Below are 21,139 nucleotides of genomic sequence, written 5' to 3' on the forward strand. Positions count from 1 at the left end.
ACATGGGAATTATAGGCTCAAGCTATGAATATGCTAAATGCATGCACTCATCCCGTAGCCTTGAAACATAGGTTTGGCTTTTTTACGCTCTCTGACGTTGCAGTGCTATATGAATGAATCAAGTGATCTCAGCGATGACAAATCAGACAAAACCACATTCACTAACGTGTCTTTTCCGCTTGTATTTCTGGGGAAATGCATATTTACTCAAATTACAGCGCCCATATAAATTTATATCATATGTACTTCCAGCCTGTATTACACGGATTCAGTTACTTAAATGAATGTGAAAGCATTAAATGTTTTAAGCGAGCTCGTGAGTATATTTGTGGCAACACTGAAACTGCTCTCCACATACACAGACCTCGTGGATGCATTTTTTCCCCCCTTGATAATTTTACTCAGACTGAAATGCAATTGCCGGTTTGAAATGTGTTGCCTTACGTAAGTAATCACACTGAATGCTCCACTTGTGTTTAAACGCCGAAGTAGGAGCTTGACTGGGTCACTGCAGTAGAAAAAAAAAATCTCAAATACAAAAGTCATGTGCCTTTGATAAGCATCCCAAGTCAACTGATCCCTTTGAGGAACTGGTAAAAACGTGTTGTTTTGCAAATTTCTAACAAGATCCGCTCTGAAGCATCAAAGTTCTGTGGATGACCTAAAATCATTTGCAATCTTAAAAAAAAAACCTAAAAAACATCCAAACTAGTGTAAATTGTACTATGCCATCGAATACAAAAAAGTCTGAGACTCTCCGAGTGATAATCGTGCTGTTATTCCTTCGGTGTTTGCTTCACTTTGAGAGATAAGCACCACTGTAATGTTTAAAAGTAAAAATCATTAAAGTTTCACGCTTGTCGCAGTTTTCTTATTTCATTCTTGTGTACTTTGTGCATCCAAAAGCAACACTTCCTGCTATTGTCTGTCAGACGCAAGTGACTACACAATCTGTCGCTCTCTCTTTCTTTTTGTCTGCACGCGTGCACACACACACACAATGTCCACAAACCCCATCCCCTCCCTCCTCTCTGGAGCTTCTGGTGCAAGGGGAGCCCTGCCAAATAAGTTAGTTTGTGTGTGTGTGCGTGTGTGTGTGATAGGGCAGAGCAACTGTGTCTTCTCTGAAACAGAGAATTAAGGGTAGCGACTTCGAAAGAGTGAGAGAGAAAAAGAAAAAAAACTACAGCGAGATAGTTCAGCTCACATGAGAGGAAGTGCAAGACACAGAAAAGTCAGAGGGAGCTGCTTGTGTCAAGCAGTTGACTGTGACTCGCGTTGTGAGCGCACGGTTGGGCTCCGGCGCTGCAGCACCACCACTCCCCTGTCAGAGCAGGAGCTATCTTCTCCCTGAGCTTTCCACTCCGTCCCACCACTGCCTCCTGTGACTGACTGGACTCGCTGTGGGAGCACAGAAGGACCACTCGCTGAATGTCAGCGCAGAAAGCCGGTGAGCTTTTGCACATTTTCTATTTTCTATCTATCTGTGAAGGAATAATTAACAGCTGTGTTTAAAAAAAAAAAAAAAAGAGTCTTCTTCAGGGACTGAACGTAAATGTATCACCAGGAAAGTATGTCAGCCTTTCATGAACTTAGGAGTGGATTTTTAGTTAAACTTGCAGATGTGGACGTGGTTTTTTTGGTCCAGTTGTTGGAGAGTGGTTTTAAGTGCTAAGAGTTTTGGTTTGGCTGTGAGTTTTGAGAAGATTGAGTTTGTTCTTAATTTATTACACACACTGTAATGTATGCAAACACTTTAAGATCATACATGTGTATCAAATGCCCGGGAAGGACACTGCGGTTGGGTAACAAGGATAAATGATTTCTTACTCCATTTGATTTGTTTTTTTCTGGCTTTATTTGTTTGGTTTTGGACGTGCTGTTTCTCAGGATTGGGAAGGGGAGAAAATTGGAAACAGAGCAGGCACCCTGGAGACTTAGTGTGTCCACGAAAAGTATAAGAGCGCCTGAAACAAGTAGACAGAAAACAACAGTCCCTCACTGCGATGAACTGCTGGAGGAGACAGAGCGATAGAGAAGAGACGGCGAAAAGGTGGAAAGAGATTTGTTTGACAGTGAGAGTTGACTGGCAGCACAGCAACCAAGGATATCACGAGTAAAGGAACATTGAAAATGTGTTGACATGACAAATCTTGCTTTAACATGGCATGCTTTTTTTGGGGGGGGGGGGCTCATTTGTAGAACGCAGGTAAAGATAGGGGGGCGCACTGTACAGCAGGTTTAGCTTTTCACCACCTCTTCCTTGTTTTCGTGCACTGTGACTCTACATACAGTAAATCTTCCTGCATAAGATGAAACGCTGGCTTCGGCCTTTGGCTCCTCTCTCGCTCAAAGCACTAAACTTTGGCTCTATTTTTACTCCCATGTGCTGCTACACATTTAGAGACTCCGCTACGTGTTTTTTTAGGACTATAAATCAGACTTTAATTGCTCTGCTGTCTTTAAAGTAATGGGGGACATGACGGCTCTTTACATAGTTTTGTTTGGCTGAATTAAAAGAGAAATTTAAAACTTCTAAATTGAGGATTTATAGCAACATGTGGAAGTTCATGGACAAAATGATTAATTAATAATAATGGATATTTGTGGCCATTTTTAAAGTGTATTGGAACGTGACAACCTATTTGATTTGATTGGAGAAGAACAAAGTGCAAAATGTGAAATCAAATTTGAGAAGACAAACAAGTAGATGAACTTGGTAGTTTGTGTTTCTGGTGCTGTGATAAATCATCAGAGTTCTGGTTTGTTTGGTTTGTAAAGGTCGGGGGGCAACAAGTTAAGAGGCCACGGTCTTCTAAAAGTGGCCTTCTGGGACGTCACTCTCCCTCTCGGTTTCAGACTTTGTGTCTGAGGCCAAAGGAAGGACTGCTAAAAATGTTTCATTTTGACATCTGCGATATTAGTCTTGCGGTCTGCTGTGGCTTTCTCTAAAGGTTTCACCTGAGGTCATTGTTTATTTTTGGAAATCTCCACCAATAATTTTTGTTTTCTGATCAAACCCACAACACATCATTTGTTTTTGTGGATTTGCACCAGCCCATTACATTTTCCGAGCTGATGATTGAGAGTACCATAACTTGGCTTTACGGCAGGCCAGAAGTGCAGCAAATCAGAGCGGCTTTCATCAGGCCGGCTCTGGTCTAAAGAGGGTTCTTCATGACAGGAGAGGCTGCAAACTGGAGTGAAGTGAGCACTATAAAGCAATGAGGAAGGACGTGTAGAGACCCTCTAGTGAGTGTCCTTTTGTAAGCTCAGGTCGTCTTCTCAGGCTGTTGTTTGTTTTGATTAATAAAAACAAATGACCCAGTCATTAATATTTATACTACTATCTTGTGGAAGTGTACTTTTAATGTAAGAGCCTGATCTGTGGCGGTGTTGAGCTGAACTGGAGGAAGTAGTTTCATTTAAGAGCTTCAAAAATTTCAAGACTAGATCCAAAAAGCCCTCATAGCAGGAAAGATTATATATCTTAAGGGTTTTGCTTTCCTCTCTGTTTAAATTTTTATGTAGGCAACAGCATGGGTTATAAGCAGGAGGATTTTCAGAAATGCACTGTGGCCGCTGCGAGCACAGTTCCACATCTTAAGACCTTTCTTTCAAGAGCAGCAAAGTTTACAGAACCTTCAGTAAAATCACCACCTCGTGGGTTTGTGCAGCCTGATATGCAAAATGCGTTAAAAGCCACATTGAACACATTGTCAGAGGTTTATACACTGCTCCAAACTTTGAAATGTTTTTCACACGCGCTCGCAGAGGAGTGTGAAGGCGTCACAAAGCGACACTTTCCAGTGTCACAGACAGTTTCCCAAGAAACCAGGCGAGCGATGAGCGCCATCGCTCCCCTCTGTGGCTTTCCTACGCTTTGCTGTCGGGAATGGAAAGGCTTTAGAGGCTGCACCCGCCGCTGCGAGCGGCCTCCAGCAGCTTCCCTTGGTTCAAAGTTACCACACAGCTGCTAGCTCAAGCTTAGCGAGGCCCACCTGAACACGTGCTATGGTTTATGACACAAGTTTGAAAACCACAATTTTACATTGAATACACGATTTTTGTCTTTTTCATTTTTACTGGCTTTCATTTAACTCGGTTTTGCAAACCACATTAACAGCTTAAAGCACCATTAATTATGCTAAATTGATCTTTTTAGCCACTTTGAGGAAACAAAGCAAGCTATAAACACAACACTAATATATCACACTTTACACTGTGGGCCATAAACAGTCCACTTTGATTTTAAGTGGGCCAGACCAGTGAAACTCCTTCTGTCTAAACTAAAATTTAGTCTATCAGATTTCTTAATACAAGAAAAATAAGTACAATTTGGACAGTATGTCAAATTTTGGGGCTTAAATTGTGAGACATAAATGTGTAAAATTAACATCACATTTCTGTAGCAGATAGTGAAAAAATAGGAGGTTTTCTGTCATTTAATTGTTTATCTACCTATTTTCCAGTGGGCCAGCCTGGAGTCTTTGCCAGACCGATTCTAGCCCCCGGGCCTTATGTTTGGCACCGCCCTGTAAAGTGTTGAAGCATCTTCATTGGCTAACTTTTATCTATCTGATGCTCCTGCATTTGTACTTAACAGTAGATCATGTTAGCTTTTATGATAACATACAGCTGCACATGAAAAAGAGGCTAATGAGAGTTAGCGTTAATCTAAACAGGAAAGTGGTGCAAAACCAAAACAATGAGCCTAAAGACTGCAGAGGTTGGAAGTGAGCACCTCATTTGAGGTGGCACACAGCAAATATCCAATCCTGTGCTGCTTGAGCGCATCCTGTTTACCATCCCCTCATGCACGCTTTCTGTCAGTTTACTGCGTCTGCTAAAGTCTTTTTGTGGGAAAACTGGAATAACTGGCACAGTAGTGAGAAAAAAAAGGAGCAAACATAAAAAATAAACATATCAGAATGAAAGAGAAAACTGGATAAGTAAAACAGACTGCACATAGCGCCACCTGCGTGCATGTTTCCCTTCATGTCGAAGCACGTTTCTGTCTGCACAGATGTGTCTCTAAGGTAGGATGACAAAAAAACAATCATTTATTGTTGTTTATGGATCCTCTGCTTCCATCCATTTTCAGGAAATCTGTCCGACTGATAACTCCACACATTCCAATCCCAATCCCAATAATGTACTGAGGTATTTCCGTGCCTGACCCCTCCAATATCATGCACATTATCCGCATCCTGTGGTCAGTATCAGACAAAGAAGTTACACTTGCACGGTGAGCAACAACAAATTGCCACTGGGCGTCTGTTTTTGGTAAATGAGACCTGCCATTTTTTTCACCCTTTAATCACTTTTCACTCTTCCTATCTTTTCCTTTTTCCGTTCTTTCTGGCAATCTGCCCTGCAACTGCTGCTCCCTCCATCACCGTATTGCCTGACTGCATTCCTCTCATTCCTACCGGCTTCCTGTGACTGAATGAGGAGCGAGCCCCACCGGCCACAAACCTCCACCTTGAAGTCCTTCCCATGTATCCCGTGTGCCATTTCACTCTATCGCTCCCTACCAGTGTTTTCCGTTTTAATATCCTTTTGGAAATTTGGGGGAAAATTGAGCCCCGATACCTCGCTGACATTAGGATATTTTTACTGGAGGGTCTAGTCAGACCCCACTGTCCAGAATCCAAAAGGTTTGCATGGTGAAATCTAAATACTCAGTGCTACCAGCAGCCAGAGTGCTCGTTGACTGCAAAGGCAATAAAGTGATGCTGTGAGGGTGGAAAGTAAGAAGAGAGAGCTCTACTGACATCTGTAGACAATGTATTAACATAAATATTAAAAAATAAAATCATTACCAACCGTATTAGGCTGCAAATTCCAGCTGACAGTGATCACTGCCAGCTGAAAGAAGCCTGTTTTTGCCCTCCTTAATATGAATAATGATGTTTTAATAACAGCTCATGGAATGATTTAATAAATCCAAAATAAGCTAATTTATTGGCAAATGTAATTTTAGTAGCAACCGTTTCCAAATGACCTCTATATCTGTAAATAGGAGAAGCTCTGTCTGAAGCATGTGCTGTTCAAACTCGAATCAAATTCAATTTGCTCGAACGCATCTCAAATGATTCAGGCCACAGTCAGCCCCGTGACTCTGGGATGGACTGGTAAAACCTGCCAAGAGTACAAGGAAAAGCACAAAGTGCTGTTGATAGGAGGTTTTTTTTTAAATTCTCAGGCCACAATTTTCCCTTTAGGTACATAATTTAACAACCTCAAATCTACTGACTCCATCATAGGACCAGTCTGAGTCACATGAAATGGAAAAAAAATAGAACTGACCTAGTTCGCTGACAGTTATCAGTTGTTGTCTCTGTGATTAGTTTATGTTAGGTTTTCCAGTTATGCTGACTTAATCTGGATGAGCATGGATGCAAAAGAACGTGTGAGTATTTTTAGCGATAAACTCGCATATTGCTGTCCAGGAGAGGAGAGAAAGAGACATAACGGCAGATATTTCAAGAAAATTCTCGATAGTATTTTTTATGATATAGAGAAAAAACTTGCTGAACAATGTTTTATTGATGCTTACAGCTCAGGGACAGCAGCATTTATGGGTGAATGTAAATAAATAAACTATCAAAATGGGAATCTACTGAGAATTTCCCTGGAAATTTTAAGGAGAGTAAGAACATGGCTTTTTAGTTTAATCACTAAAGATACTTAACTTTATAAAGCTTAGCCTACACAATACTGTCGCATGACAAAACTGAAGAATATTTTCTACCTGGGATGTTGTGTCCCGGGTCGAGCTCTTTTAACCAGTTGCTTAAACACGGCAGTAATTTCCATCCACCATTTGCTCGTCCTGTATGGAGTGCAACTATCGCGTGCAGCTAGCGATGCTCGGCTGACTCATTTGTGTACTTTTTGGGTCACACATCACCAGCTGCTAGTACAGTACTAGGCAAACGTCTTTAGTCATCCCTCATTTCTTTATATTCTGAAAGGAACATTGGAGATAAGTGCAGTGATTCATTGAAACATGAGCAATCATACATGGAAATACAGCAAAAAGGCAAACACAGAGTTTGTACAATTGTAATGCGCTTGAAAGTCGGTTTTTCAATAAGCCACCTTTGGTCTTCCACACTGTCTCCACTCTAGTGGACAAGACTTCTTATAATTTCTTTAAGTACTCTTCAGGAATAGTTCTCCAGGCTCCTTCAAGGACATTCAAAGCTCTTATTTGGATGATTGCTGCCTTTCGTTCCGTTAGACTTGTTGCCACTGATTTTCAGTTCTGTTCTCTTGTAATTTAGCATACCTCAGCCTTTACTCCCTGTTTCTTATCTGTAAGAATGGCTTACTGAAAGCTTCTGGTAAGACTTCAATGAACAGCAAATGCATCAAGTGAAGGGCCAGGTGCATATCTCAAGTCTTTGCTGGATTTTTATTTTTAACTCTTTTTGTTTTACCTTCACTTTAAGGACACACTGCACAACATGCTGAGATGAGTTTTCAGCTAATAGTTCTTTGGGAATCACTTTGTTGGTGCAAAATTATTATTTTATGCCTGTTAAACTGTTGTCTTTGGCATTTTTCATCGATTCAGCTAAAGAAATTGGTACAGATTGTATATTTTTCCAACAGGCTGCTAGTAACAAATGCCTAAAAACACAATTTAAAACTGGTTCTTTGATAAGTTGTCTGCAATGCGTAGAAACAACACTGGTTCATCTCTTGTGAAAGGTGCCTTTTTATGCCTGAATGGCTCAGTGTTAAGCGGCTTAAGAAAAAAAAACAAAAAAACATTCACCTGAAAATGATCAGGACTGGATTGAAAATGAGTGGAAAAATCCGCCAATGTCCAAAGAAAAATTCTGAAAGACCTTTGAAAGCCTGGAGAACTATTGCTCAAGACTCACTTTAAAAAATTAAATAAAACTTTGGCTCCTTGGAAACAAAAGAAAAACATTTGAGGGGTGACATATGGTATTGACTTTTTCATGGCTTCACAGCTTGGTGTGTGTTTAGCAGGAGTAATTTTCTTGCATATTTTTCAGAGTCCAGTGCATTGTTCAACTAGCTCCTTTTTTAGGTACTAAATCATCATCGGAGGCTTGGCTCTTGCTGTCAGAGATACCTGGGCTTGTCCCATTGTTGTGAGGACCGTGGAGCACAAATGCATGGTGTTGCTGTAGCAACGATATCACAGTCTATTACTTTTATATTATACAATGTGATATATCTACTGTCCAGTGAGGTTCACATGGTGGTCAGATGACAAATTAAAAAGTAAAATTAGCAGTTAGCAGTTAGCTAAACACAGACTTTCATGGCTTCCAGGTCATTTGTGTGGTCAGATTTACATGTGAGATAACATAAAACTGCTCCAGATGTGCACGATGTATTTGCTATAAAACTGACACATTCAAAATAACTGTTTAACTATTTGCACAATATGATCATTAATAAGGCAAAAACAACATTTCACCTGCATTGTCGTCCTGCAGCAAATCAGTAACTGCTGTGTCTACATAACTGCACATCAAACACAGAGAGTAATTCATCTTTATAGATGTATTGTGAAAGTCGTTAAGGATCGTGTTAATCAACGTTACGGTAGTTTCACTTTACTCATTGTTAAATTATGCTGTTGCTGTGGGGATGTGTAGCGTGGCTTTTGTTATGTCACCAGTGGTGACTCATCCTATTGTATTTCAGTCAACTGTTACCTACTGCGATACCTGCATTCTTCTGTTTTTGGAAGTGGAACTTAGTAACAATGCATGCGTGTATTTTTTATTTTATTTTTTTTCATTTTTAGCCTGATGACTGTAGCTACAAGTCTTTTTGACTGATGACATGTCACGGTAAGAAAAGCACGGGTGTCATTATTAAAATCAGTCACTGCAGTGTTCACGCTGTCAGACTCTCATGTCTCGCACACAAAAATGTAAGTAATTCCTTTGCTTTTCCTGCCATGACATCTTATATCTTAAATACAAGTTATATATTTTTTGGTGGTTGGAGGGGGGAGCTATGAAAAACAAAGTTCACTCTGACATTTAGAGAATACTGAAGTCTGCTTAGCCTACAATAGAATAGAGACCAATTCTACCATTTCCACAGTTTCAGAACAAGATTGTCTACTTTGGCTTAACTAGCTTTCACTCAGTGTACAGTAGATACACTCGTTGACCGGTTTATTAGGTACACATGTTTAAATGCTCATTAACACAAATGTCTAATCAGCCATTTGAATGTGAAGTGGTTGCTGGTGCCAGACAGGCTTTTCTGAGTATTTCAGAAACTGCTGATCTATTCCACACCATCTCTAGGGTTTACAGGGAACAATCAACAAAAATAAAAATAGAGAAAAACCATCCAGTTAGTCTTTGACTGAAAATGCCTCGATGATGTCAGAAGTCAAAGGAAAAGTACCACAATGTAACTGAAATAACCAGAAGCAGAAGACCACACAGGGTGCCACGCCTGAAAGCTAAGAACAGGAAACTGTGTTTACACTTCAAATGGGCTCACTAAAAGTGAACAAAAATAGAACATTAGAAAAATATCGTGACTTTCGATTTCTGTTGTGTTAATCTGATGGTAGGGTCAGAATTTGTTGCAAACAGCATGAATGCATGGATCCATCGTGCCATGTGTTAATGGTTGCGGCTGCTGTTGGTGGCATAACGATGTGTAGAGGATATTATCTTGGCAACTGGCAACAGCCTATCAGAGTATTGCTGCTGACCAGGTCAGTCCCTTTATGACTGCAGTGTAGCCATCTTCTGATGGCTGCCTCCTGCCCCGTGTCACAAACTTCAAATCATCTCAAACTGGTTTCTTGGATATGGCAATGAGTTCACTGGCCTCCACACTCAGCAGACCTCAATCCAACAGAGCACCTTTGGGATGTGGAGATTGCGTCACGGTTAGGGTTGCCAACCGTCCCTTAAAATACGGAATCGTCCCGTATTTCGAAACAAAAGTACACGTCCCGTATTGAGCTAATAAGGGACGCACTTTGTCCCGTAATACAGTGAGAATCAAAAGTAGTCTATAAATGTTTATGGAATTAACACTTTGTTTGAAAACATAATTCCCAGCCCCTCTCCTGCTTTGTGACCAATGAGCTGACAGCACACTTATGACAATTCGAGTATGACAATTCAGATTACCGCTCATCTCATTGGTCGAGGAAAGGTCGCTTGCGGAGAAAATACCGGAAGACAACAGATGACCACAACAAGAAGCATGGCCAACAGGGAAACAAACGCCGACTCTGCGGTGCAAGTCTCGGATGACAGTACACCTAAAGCTGGGCAGACACTGTGCGATTTTTTCAGTCACGTTATTCAGCTCCTGCTCAAACTGCACGATTGACTCACAGGGGTTAGACGTTCATAGGTCACGATGCAGGTCTCACACTATACGGCCCGATGCTCTGATGCGACCTGAGTGCTCACACTGTGCCTCCATAAAATGAAGGTTATAACAGAAAATCTGTCGCTCGCTCTCTCTGTCTTTCACTCACACAGACACACCACTACCATCAACTTTGCTAAATTGCTAATGAAAAACATTGATCAGGCAGCTGTGATTGAGCAGCAGTGTAAATCCAACTATTTTCACGGTTGTTGTGGTCGTGATAATTTTGTGATGCCACATGGAAAAGGCTCGGATGAGCTTTCCAAAGTTCTACAAGTTGTGCCTCCATCGCTTGTGTCCAGATCACACGCTGCACAGCTGTGCTGCGCCGTCTTTTTCACCAACGTTTACGTGTTTGCGCGCGAGCAGTGTGAGCGGCTCACGAGCGATTGATGATCGGGAGCTGGTCGTGAGGTGTTAATCACTTCTCGTTACCCCACGTATACTACACGACGCACAATGAAGGCCAAAATCGGTCCGATCACTCAAAAATCGGCTCAAAATGGGCCAAAAACCGCACAGTGTGAGCCCAGCATTAGAGCAGCAATGTTTGTTCCCCTCAGAGAAAGGGAAGAATGGGAAAAGGAAAACACCTGGCTGGAAAACGTTAATATGGGCATGTGCAGTGAATATCAGCGCTATGTGGCCAGAAGTGTGATAATATAATTTATTTTGTGTAATAAACAACTGCAAGGATAGATGATTACAACAAATAGATCACTAATACATAAAAGTAATACATAGATGAATAATGATGATGAGTTAAGATGCGTAATCATGGGAACAAGCGGGTTTACAAACAGGAGCAGCTGATTAGCATTAGAAAAGCTGAAATAATACCTCAACTGAAGCCAATTGTACTAAATGCACTAAATGTGCACTGTTACAAGAATATTTTTCTTTCTATTGTTTTCTATTATTTTAAGTTAAGCAGGACAGAGTTCTTTTAAAGAAAGATTTACTTATATTCTCAAAAGTTAAGCATGACAGGCTTCTGTTTAAGAAAGAGACCTGTTTTACTGTGTTAATGTTGTCATTTTGAGCTAAAAATAAATGGCTAAATGATCATTTGTTTCACATGTGTTCATATCACAAAGAATAGAATATGCATCTACTTAAATCAACTTCAAGTCAAATGGTTAAAAAAAATTATTTCACACACAAAAAAAGAGCTAGAAAATTCACCACACTGGGAAGGGTGAAGACAACTGGGTCGCCCGGCCCTGGCCACGAGGTGTCCCTTATTTATTTTTCAGGGAGTTGGCAACCCTAGTCACGGTTGAGCAGCTCACAAATCTGCTGTGTGACGCTGTCACGTCAGTACGGACCAGGGAAAGTTTCCAAAACCTTGCTGAATGTGTACCAAGAAGAATTAAGGAAGTCCTGAAGGTAAAACAGGGTCCAACTCTGTACTAGCAACGTGTACACAGTGAGTGTTTCTTACTTGTAGCACAACAGTTTGCAATATAGCATAAAGTACAGGAACAACAAAGTGATTCAAACTGATTATAAATCTATGATGAAACGGTCTGTGGATATATTGGTACGTTTTTTCACATTTATGCCAGACGTAGAGCAGAAGACACACACACAGACACACACACACATATCCGCATCTCCCTTACCCCGCGGAGTTCAGCAGATGGAGCCCGCACACCAGCAGCACACACGCGGATGAAAGTGAGACTTCAAGCTGGTTTTATCAGCAGTTTCAACACCGACAGACGAACTCGGTGAGGAGGAGACAGATAAATAGAAAGCAGTGCGTGCACACTCGCTTTCTCTTACATAAGTTGATTACCGAGACATTTCGGAGCGCGGAGGTGATGTTATACTGTACGTACGGACGTACGGCTTAGACAGCGGCGCGCGCTCACGGCTGGAGCTGTCGCTTTTGATATTTTTACCTCGCGCAGTCAGATAACTGTCACAATAACGGAGGAAAAACCCCGGCGAAGATGACGAGGATAGGCTGTTGGACTGTGCTTACGTTCGCCCGACTTGGTGTAGCTGCCTCGTAACGGGATTTTTACTCCCACCTGCCTTTGAAAGTTTCAAATACGTCGCTTTTGAACTTCACCTCCAAAAGGTAGGCGGTGTTTACTTTCTTAAAGTGTTCTGCAAAAGTAGCTAGAAAACGTGGTAAATGTTCTAATTACTTTAAAAAAAAAAAAAAACCACTGTCACTTTATTACTTTCTTGTGCCGAACTACTTACTGTGTCCACACTGTTGTATTGTGAAAATGTGAATTCAATTTCAGCTCCTCTGTTTAAAAAAAACAAAACAAAAAACACTGCAACAAAATTTTTTTGACTTCAGTCCAAAATCTGCAGGTGTAAATCCTAACATGACCGTGATGGTTATACACTTCAAAAATCGCTGGTGTACAACTGTTTAAAAACTGCTTAAATTACTATCATTATTATTTTAAATAAAGTGAGTTTCCATGTCTCGAGATCATGACCCTGCTATGGAAGTATTTAACAAAGAACTGAATGTGTAACAAAAGGTGGCCCGGTAATCTAATCTGGCAGACAACATGACTATTTTAGGGCATTAAATGGGGCAAATAAGTGTGCAATTATGGCGTTAAGGCCTCATTGTGAGTGTAGAATTTCCTGTTGGATCTATATCTGCCCATAGCTGACAAACTCCACTGCTCATTCACTACTAGGAAACAAATGTTTGGTTGTATGATGGACTGTGGGCTGATGTGCTTTAATATGAGAGAAGTCGTGGAATAAGAAAACAGTTCAATCCCACCCAAGCCCCTTCAATCCAGGGAAAATAAAAGCACACCCACATATACACACCCACAGCAGCCATGCTGGTGTAATGGTGTCATGTGTCCAGGTTTGCTCCCTCTCTCACCACGGGATGAGGTCATAGCCTTTAGTGCTGTTACAGAGATACAGTTACATTAGTTTAATGTGGGCCGTGCCAGAGGAATCGACACCACCTACACCCCGCGGCCCCTTTCTGTTGCCTTTTAGATTTCTCTGCTCGCATCTATGTCCCTTTGTGTTTACAAAAGTGTATCCCTGAATAAAGACTTTGATCATATTGTATTTACCAGGCCTTGCTGTTAGCTTATCACCTTACCTAAACTATTCCCTTTGGCCCACAGGCTGTGGCAGCACATGGGTTAGTCACTATGACTAGGCCTTCTATGGCAGAGAGAACAAAAAGAAAAGATGATTCACGCTTACAATGCTGATGTAGAAATTGTGTTACTGTCTGCCTATGGTAAACCGAGGCCTTTCGCAGTCAACTTAACTTTAGCTTTTTCTCACACAGCAAACATGAACTGACAGTGACACTTTGGTCTAAGTAGCCTATCTGTGGTGGGGGCTGAAATCAGTCAGTGTTGTTTTGTTTGGTTTTGCAGCATGAAGCCCAGTTTCACTTTGCATTGGGGGTCATAGAAATAAATGGTGGTTTAAAACATACTAAATCACTGTATTTATTTATTTAACCTAGCGATTAACCAGTTGGTTTGGCTCATCTTATAGGGGACGCTAGTCGTCATAGACTTGATTCCCACAAACCCAGTGGGACATACAGTATAACAGGAACCATTGGTCTTAATGAAAGCCTGGTTTGAAGAGCCCAAGATCATGTGTTTGATTATCAAAGTAGATGTGGATACATTTTCTCTTGAATTCCTAATTGGTTCATTCATGTTGAGATGATGCGATAGAGATCTATCACACAGAACAAAGGAACTGTTGTTTTCCAGTTGTTTCTTTTCTTTTCGTGAATTATACGCACTGGATAGATTATCATGGTAGTCGCCAGTTTATTTTCATTGTCAACCAGCAAATAATTTATGGTCTAAATGGGAGCTGTAGTATTGATTTTATCGAGCAGAGATCATAAACTGACCATGTAAATGTTTTATTTTCGCTTTGCATGCTGCATTGATGACTAAGTTGACCAGTTAGGGATCTTCCACCACCAGCATTATTCACGTCTTTCCAGTATATTTCGTCAGTGGTTTAAAAACAGTTGAGCAAACACTGATAGAGAACCTTTTTCTGACCCCTCTTGATTGGAAATAAACTCATACATTTATAGTAAGAGGCACAACAAAGACATATTTAGTGATAGGGTCATCATCCAGTATCCATTTTGGGTGTCTCTTTGTCCTTTGTAGGGTAGTTATGGAGGAGAATATTAACCTTTTCCCAGGACAGATAACCTTTAAAAGTCCCGAGTGTTTTCCCTGTGTGAGCTCTGACAATAGGGACAGTGTTCTGGGCTGGCCAGAGCCCCAGATCACATTTCCTGTTCCTGATTTAAAATCAGCTCAGCTGACTACTGATACACTCTGCTCCTCAAAAAAAACCAGTAACAGGACCATCACCCTGTTGTTTATCATGTGAACTCGTGTTTTTGTTTGTGAGAGAGAACAGGCATAAAATGAAGCGTAATAGGGAAATCAAAGTTCAATCAAAGACCGTGAGCAGCAGCAAAAAGCTAGATTGTACCAGAAGACAGTAAGCTTATTCTTACTAACTGCAGGGTGTATTTGAAACAAAGAAGCCCTTCAGTGTACATAGTCTTCTTATTAGTGTGCAATAACAGTCAGCGATACATAGTATACCACAGACACACGAGCGAATTAGAGTAGGAAGTCAATATGAGAACCTGTTTTCTCAGTCAAATCAGCCTTATGCCAGGTGCTGGCTTTTACAGGAAAAAAAAGATGTTTGCCTATATTTCTGCATGTGTGGGCGTGTAAAGGCCACGATCCGTCACATAACATCTGGTAATATCTGGATTACAGAGTAGGATGAATGTCTGTGGGTGGAGATGGGTTGTGCAGACTATTGATCTGAATCAGACTATGCTCAGATGATCAGTCACTGAAGTACTTTCTTTTGAAGTACGTAAAGCAAGTCAGTCGGTGCTCCCATCAGGTCAAACAGTGGTTCATGCCTTCATTTGCATGATTAAGGGCAGAGTTATGTAAACATGTGTGTAGACATGTGTGTGCCAACACCTTTCAGAGCTTTAAAGCCTCATTAGGACTGAGTGAGAGGTACATCGTGCATGTGCGCATTTGTGTGTGTCCCGTGTGTGTCCTCAGGCAAATTTCGGACTCATCCCAGCCAAAAGTTATCTCTTTTTTCCCCCTCTTCCAAAAAACAATGACCTCTTGGAGGTCTTGGAAGAGAAATAATGAAACCATTTCAACAATTGTCTGTCTGTGAGACGTCGAGTTGGAGAATCACACTATGGGAGTTATATCCTCCCATTTGCAGCGAACTGCTGACCCCTCACCTTTTCCACCCCAGTTCAGCAACACATCATCACTAAGAAAAGTCTTATGTTATGGTGGAGTGTTGAAGGAACAGTCGCCAAAGCAGCACTGATGGCCATGACAGAAAGACGCGCTCACATATTTGCATCTGCTTTGTGTCCTGTTGAAGTTAAGTTAAGTTTGCCAGGGTTTAAAGAGCAAACCAAATCACAGTAAGAGGAGTTAAGCCTGTTCAGTTTCTCAATCAGTAGCTATGCCTTAGGGGTGCTTAAAAAGTGAGCACGGGCTGTTTTAAATATCTGTGTCGAGCCGCACAGCATGACAACGCTTGACAACCACACAACAATGGCATTAATCCCACCCATGATGCCAAATGGCTAATCGTCACTCCTTCTGCTGTACTACTGATTCCAGATGTTTCCACCAACTCAGTTTTGTGGGCATGTTTGAATAATTACACACATCTCATTATGAAACATATGCCAAAGACATACAGACATACATTGCAGATATTTCAACATGTTTTCCTTGGATTGAGTTATTGAATGTATAGTTGTATGGTTCCAGTTTCCTACATTTTTCATCATTTTCTATCATAGTAGGACTGAATACCCTCATCTTTGGGATTTAATTTAAATTAACTGCTGTAGCTTCTTGGAAATCTCAATGTTGACATGACAGCTAACAAAAACCAAACAACTGATCAACTAATCTAGAAATACACACAACAGCAAATTTATTTACTGCAAGCAAACTTCATTCACTAATAAATACCAATTATTGAACTTAAATCACAATAAGAGATACCTGAACTTATTTCTGTCCTATAAGACATCTATTTATTTCATATTTTGGCGTTTGTCTTGCAAAAGCTGCCAACTGTTCATACAATGAACCAATATTTTCAATCTGCTGATAATGTTTGGACATTTACTCAGAAATCACATTAAATCTATCAATAGGACTGATATAATTCAAATTAGGTTGAAGCTACTGACAGCAGGGATGCGTATTCTGGACTTTATAAATTTGTGCCGTCCAAACTTTTCTCCCCCTACATGAACTTAAAGTTTTATCAGTTATCACAGAGTTCAAGTGGGAAAACTGCACGTGGTGGGTATAATTGATAGCTGATGAAAAATAGCAGTAGCCAGAAAGAAGCATCAACATTGTGCTTAGAAATCATCACCTGTGTATTTTGACTTTTGTTGCCATGATGCCAGGTCTCTCATGGAAATGAGATTTTTAATTTCAATGAGATTTTTTTTTACCTGGATAAATAAAGGACTAATAAAATCTAGTCCGAACATTCACAATAAAATCAAAGATAAAACTAACCACAGAGATTTGTGGGTTCTGCCTTTAGCATTGAGTCGATGTTACATGCGACAACGTCCACAGCTAATACTGTGATCACAGTTTCGCCTATCTCTAAAGGGAAAATTCTTGATATTGCCCAAGACATATGCTCATGTGACAAATCATCTTTCGGCCTAACTGAGATCCAGACGCACGAACGCCACAGATACACAGAAACATTTGTGGGCAGATGAGAATGCTATTAATACACACATAAGCACACACAGCCTCTCTCACACACACATGACACACACTCATTAAAGCAAGTGGTGCGATGCTATTAATATGTGGAGAAACCGGCACTGTCCTCAATCACATGCACTTGCTTGATTACACACAATAACACAAGTGTTAAATGACAGGTGACACTAAAAATAAACTGGCACGGTTACATATGCTGAAACTTGCTCAGAGAGCCACAGTGTTCCTTCAGCAGAAACAAATGGGCATTATTAATACACTTAATACACCAACACAAGCACTATTAGCCGTGTATGCACCCTCAACTGTCACACAAGCAGACTCTTCTTATGCAAACACAAAGACCTGCTGTGTACACTCAAAAGAAACAACTGCAAGCTATTAATATCTTAGGGTGCATAGGATGGACAAACACACACACACACACACACACACACACACACACAATGAACACATAAGGAGATTGATACTCCAGCTGCTCGGAAGTGGGGGACAGAATGTGTGCAGCAGCTGTGGATTCCTATGAACGTAAGGAAGAGGAAGGGAGGCAGTGGAGGGTGGAGGGATAGGTGGCAGGAGTGGGGGCTGCTAAAGGTGTCCCGCTTGGTGGAGAAGATGTCATTTTCTTTCCATTATGAGTGCACAGGCTGGCATATTTGAGGCTTCGGTGTATTCATATATATATTTTTGTTTCTTTTATTCCTTTCGATGTATTTTTCCTCTGAACTTCTGCTCTTTCTGCTTTGTTGCTCTTCTAACGAAGCATAAACCTCACGCCTGCTGCTAGTGTTTATGTATATAGTAACAGTAACTAGCACTTAACATGATGTGTGACATCCAGGCTTAACTCCATCCAATACCACTGTGGAGTTCAGGCTAAACCAGCAATAAACAAAGCACATTTTAGCCACAGCGTGAATATAAATACTACTGAGCGATATCTGTAGCTCTCTTGAGCTGCAAAGAAGCCATTCAACCAAAATAGCAGTTTCTGCTTGCCTAAATGAACCAAGAGGATGTTATGGTGAAGACTAACTTTAGAAACAGGAAGTCACTGTTTCTTTGTGAGTGTGTGCCTGTGTGTGTGCGCGAGCGTGTGCTCCAGTAAATTGTATGCGTGTGTGCAGGTGTGCGTGTGTGTGTGTCAGTGCATCAGCATGTTGCTGCAGTAGGGCCCACAGAAAGAGGATGGTGGTTGTGAAACGAATATGCTATTACAGAAACCAGAAGTTTGTCCCCTGTCTATTTTTAGCAGCACAACGCTGAAAAGAGAGACAGCGAAGCACGCACACAGATCTTATCGGCATGCACTTCTCTTTATTATAAAGTTCTCCAGATTTTTGTCTTGTAATTATGCAGCTCTTGCATTGTTTTAGGATGAGAAATAAAACATTGCGACAAATGACGATGGCTAAAAACACCTTTATTCTTGCTTTTGTCATGCCAAAACAAGTGTGTGCTGTGTATGTCTCCTCTTTTAGGCTCTGTTGGTAATATGATAGAAAGCAACCACGAGTTGCTGGAACCCTTCAGGGTCAGCATAGAAGAAACCTTAACTGTTTAGGTAACTCTTTAAATGTACATTGCGGTTTTTTTTTCGTCGAGTCAGATAATGAGTCACGCTGTAACGCTGCCTAAAGGAACAGCTTCAGTGTCAGTACAAAAAAAACCCCACATTTGTTTGGAAATTTGGCTTTTTTAAGTTGTAAATGTTGTAAATATAATATAAATAACATTGGGGTGATGTTGAAAGTGAGTTGAAGCCAGAGATGTATGGCTGTTGCGAAATGAAAAATGTGCCACAGGTGTTTGTTTTCTGTTTAGAAGAGAGATTGGCTTCCTGATCATTTCCTCTTTCTCAGGGGAGCTCACTCGTTTGATGAGCATGTGTGTGTGTGTGTGTGCGCGCGCGCATGTGAGCGTGGGTGTGTGTACGTGTGTGCAAGTTTGTCTGAGTCTCCACCACCACCGCCGGCCCGCTCCTCCAGTGATTGTCTGATTTCCTTTGAAAACACACAGCCATTCTTCTTGTAATACATACTTTGCTGCAGCTACTGGTACTTCCTGTTGCACCTTTTGCTTTATTATTACAGTAGAAGCTTAAGAAAATAAGCCCCTTGAATTTTAACAGTGTTGCATAATGTTCTATTGCAAAAGGTATGAACCAGATGACAGTGGAGGGAGGCCCAGATATTTCTGATTGTCAGAGATGAAGTTTTGTCTGATGTGTCACAGATTACTTGAGTTAACTTGCAAGGTAGGATTCCAGTAAGGCACGGATGAGAAGCCTGTAAAAATGCAGGCTTCATTTTTTTTTTCCTAGAGACCTTTTTGTCCCATCTTTATCTCTCCTGCTGTCGTGGGTTTTAGCCGTGACACAAAAGCTCATCTGTGCGTTACAATACAGCAAATATTAAAACCCAAGGCTGTCCCTGTGAACAGAAAGTGTTATAGTGAGCTCAGAGTTCTGCTATCAAGCAGGGTAACAGAACTGAAACCATTTGGTTTAAACTGTAAAGTACTATATTGAACTTACTGAATATTAATTCCCACCCTGTATTTGTTTGTTTGTTTTTTCCTTTATGTGTTAATGAGCCACATAGCCTGCAGTCATAAGAGTGTGGGAGTGTTTCTTTCTTCAGAGGAATTCTGTCAACTCAAAATACTTTTCACACACATGATTATTTTCTTCTGAGTCAGGATTGCTGTGAGGAATGACAGCCAAACCACATTGTCTGGGCTGTCTGCAGATGTAGGGCTGTGGCTGAGAATGGAGGCCAGTTGAGAAGAACTGTGTAGCCTGTAGTTTTGTTTTGGGCTGGTTGGAGCTAATAACTGCAGCTGCTGTGGATTCTAATAGCCTAATTTCAACACACGCTGGAGGTTAAGACAGAGAAATCAGTGTTTCTGAATCTTTTAGGGTGCGTTATCAGTGTAGTAGATTTCATTGTGTGATCCTATTTGTTAAATTGACAACTCCTATAACAACTGAATAGCTGCAGTGAAAGAAGATCTTCTCACATTTTGTGACATGAGAGAAATTTGCTACTCCCTCTACTGTGCTTTCCACAAAAGTTACTCTAATTTAACACAATATACCAGTAAAGAAAGAAGGGAAAAAAATGTCCACTTACAGGACTTATGTGAGTAATATTGTGTAATATTTTAGGTTACAGTCATTCAGACATACGGGTTCAGTAAATTTCCTCATTCTTACATCCCTCCCATTGCTCTTTACCCTGGAGGGAGCAAGGTGTCTCCTTCCATACTGTATCTCTCTATGCTTTTGTATCAGTACCGAAACATTCCTCATCACGTTCATTGGTTTCATGTGTCAGTTGTATTGAAACGTAAGAACAGTATGAAGTTACCTGAGGCCATGCATTGTGAACGCTTTTGTTTGTAATCGCAAAATGTGAGACAAACTTCAGCTTGGTGCTTTCTCACTTGTAGCTATAATTAGCCTCCATGTGTGTTTTATCTTTTCCAGGTCATACCATCAGGCCCACATTGGGCCATGCATGCTATGGTTAAATGATTTGTGGCGAAAGTAAAATAAGACATGATATTTATGTTTTCGGTGGCCTTAAGAGTGCATAAATTGATCAAAACATTTTTGCGCCGCCCCCCACCGCACACACACACCTTTAAAAAGACATCTGTTTTTCATTAGGACACCGAGACCCGATTCAGATGTCTCGCTCGTGCTAATTTAGGCTTTTATTTCTTTCGCTTTTAGCAAAACCTGAAAGGGTGACGACAGATTCATGTGCCTGATCCAAACGACTTAACCGCACAACGTTAAAATACAACTTCCCACCCTGTTTCTTTCACTTCTTTTATGCATCTCCAACGCCAGCATATACAAGAATCTTTCATTTTTGTGCTTTCTGAATGTAATG

The 21,139-nt window shown here is 40.8% G+C and overlaps 1 protein-coding gene across 2 annotated transcripts in view; it reads left to right on the forward strand.

Moving 5' to 3' along the window:
• The first annotated feature begins 1,057 nt into the window (after nucleotides 1-1,057).
• Nucleotides 1,058-21,139, forward strand: part of LOC146574011 (histone deacetylase 7-like) — a 43,551-nt gene continuing 23,469 nt past the window's right edge. Inside the window, exon 1 of one of the 2 annotated variants that reach the window (XM_085273541.1) lies at nucleotides 1,058-1,450. In XM_085273541.1, the coding sequence (XP_085129667.1) occupies nucleotides 1,432-1,450 (19 nt within the window). In that variant the 5' untranslated portion in view covers nucleotides 1,058-1,431. Of the gene's footprint in view, nucleotides 1,451-12,070; nucleotides 12,500-21,139 lie in introns of those variants that run through there. The other variant, XM_085273543.1, reaches the window with a different exon arrangement.

The sequence above is a fragment of the Mchenga conophoros genome, linkage group LG5 (assembly GCF_057382185.1).
Source record: "Mchenga conophoros isolate Kocher_MC1m ecotype Shallow Benthic linkage group LG5, M_conophoros_male_GT1.1, whole genome shotgun sequence".
NCBI classification, from domain to species: domain Eukaryota; kingdom Metazoa; phylum Chordata; class Actinopteri; order Cichliformes; family Cichlidae; genus Mchenga; species Mchenga conophoros.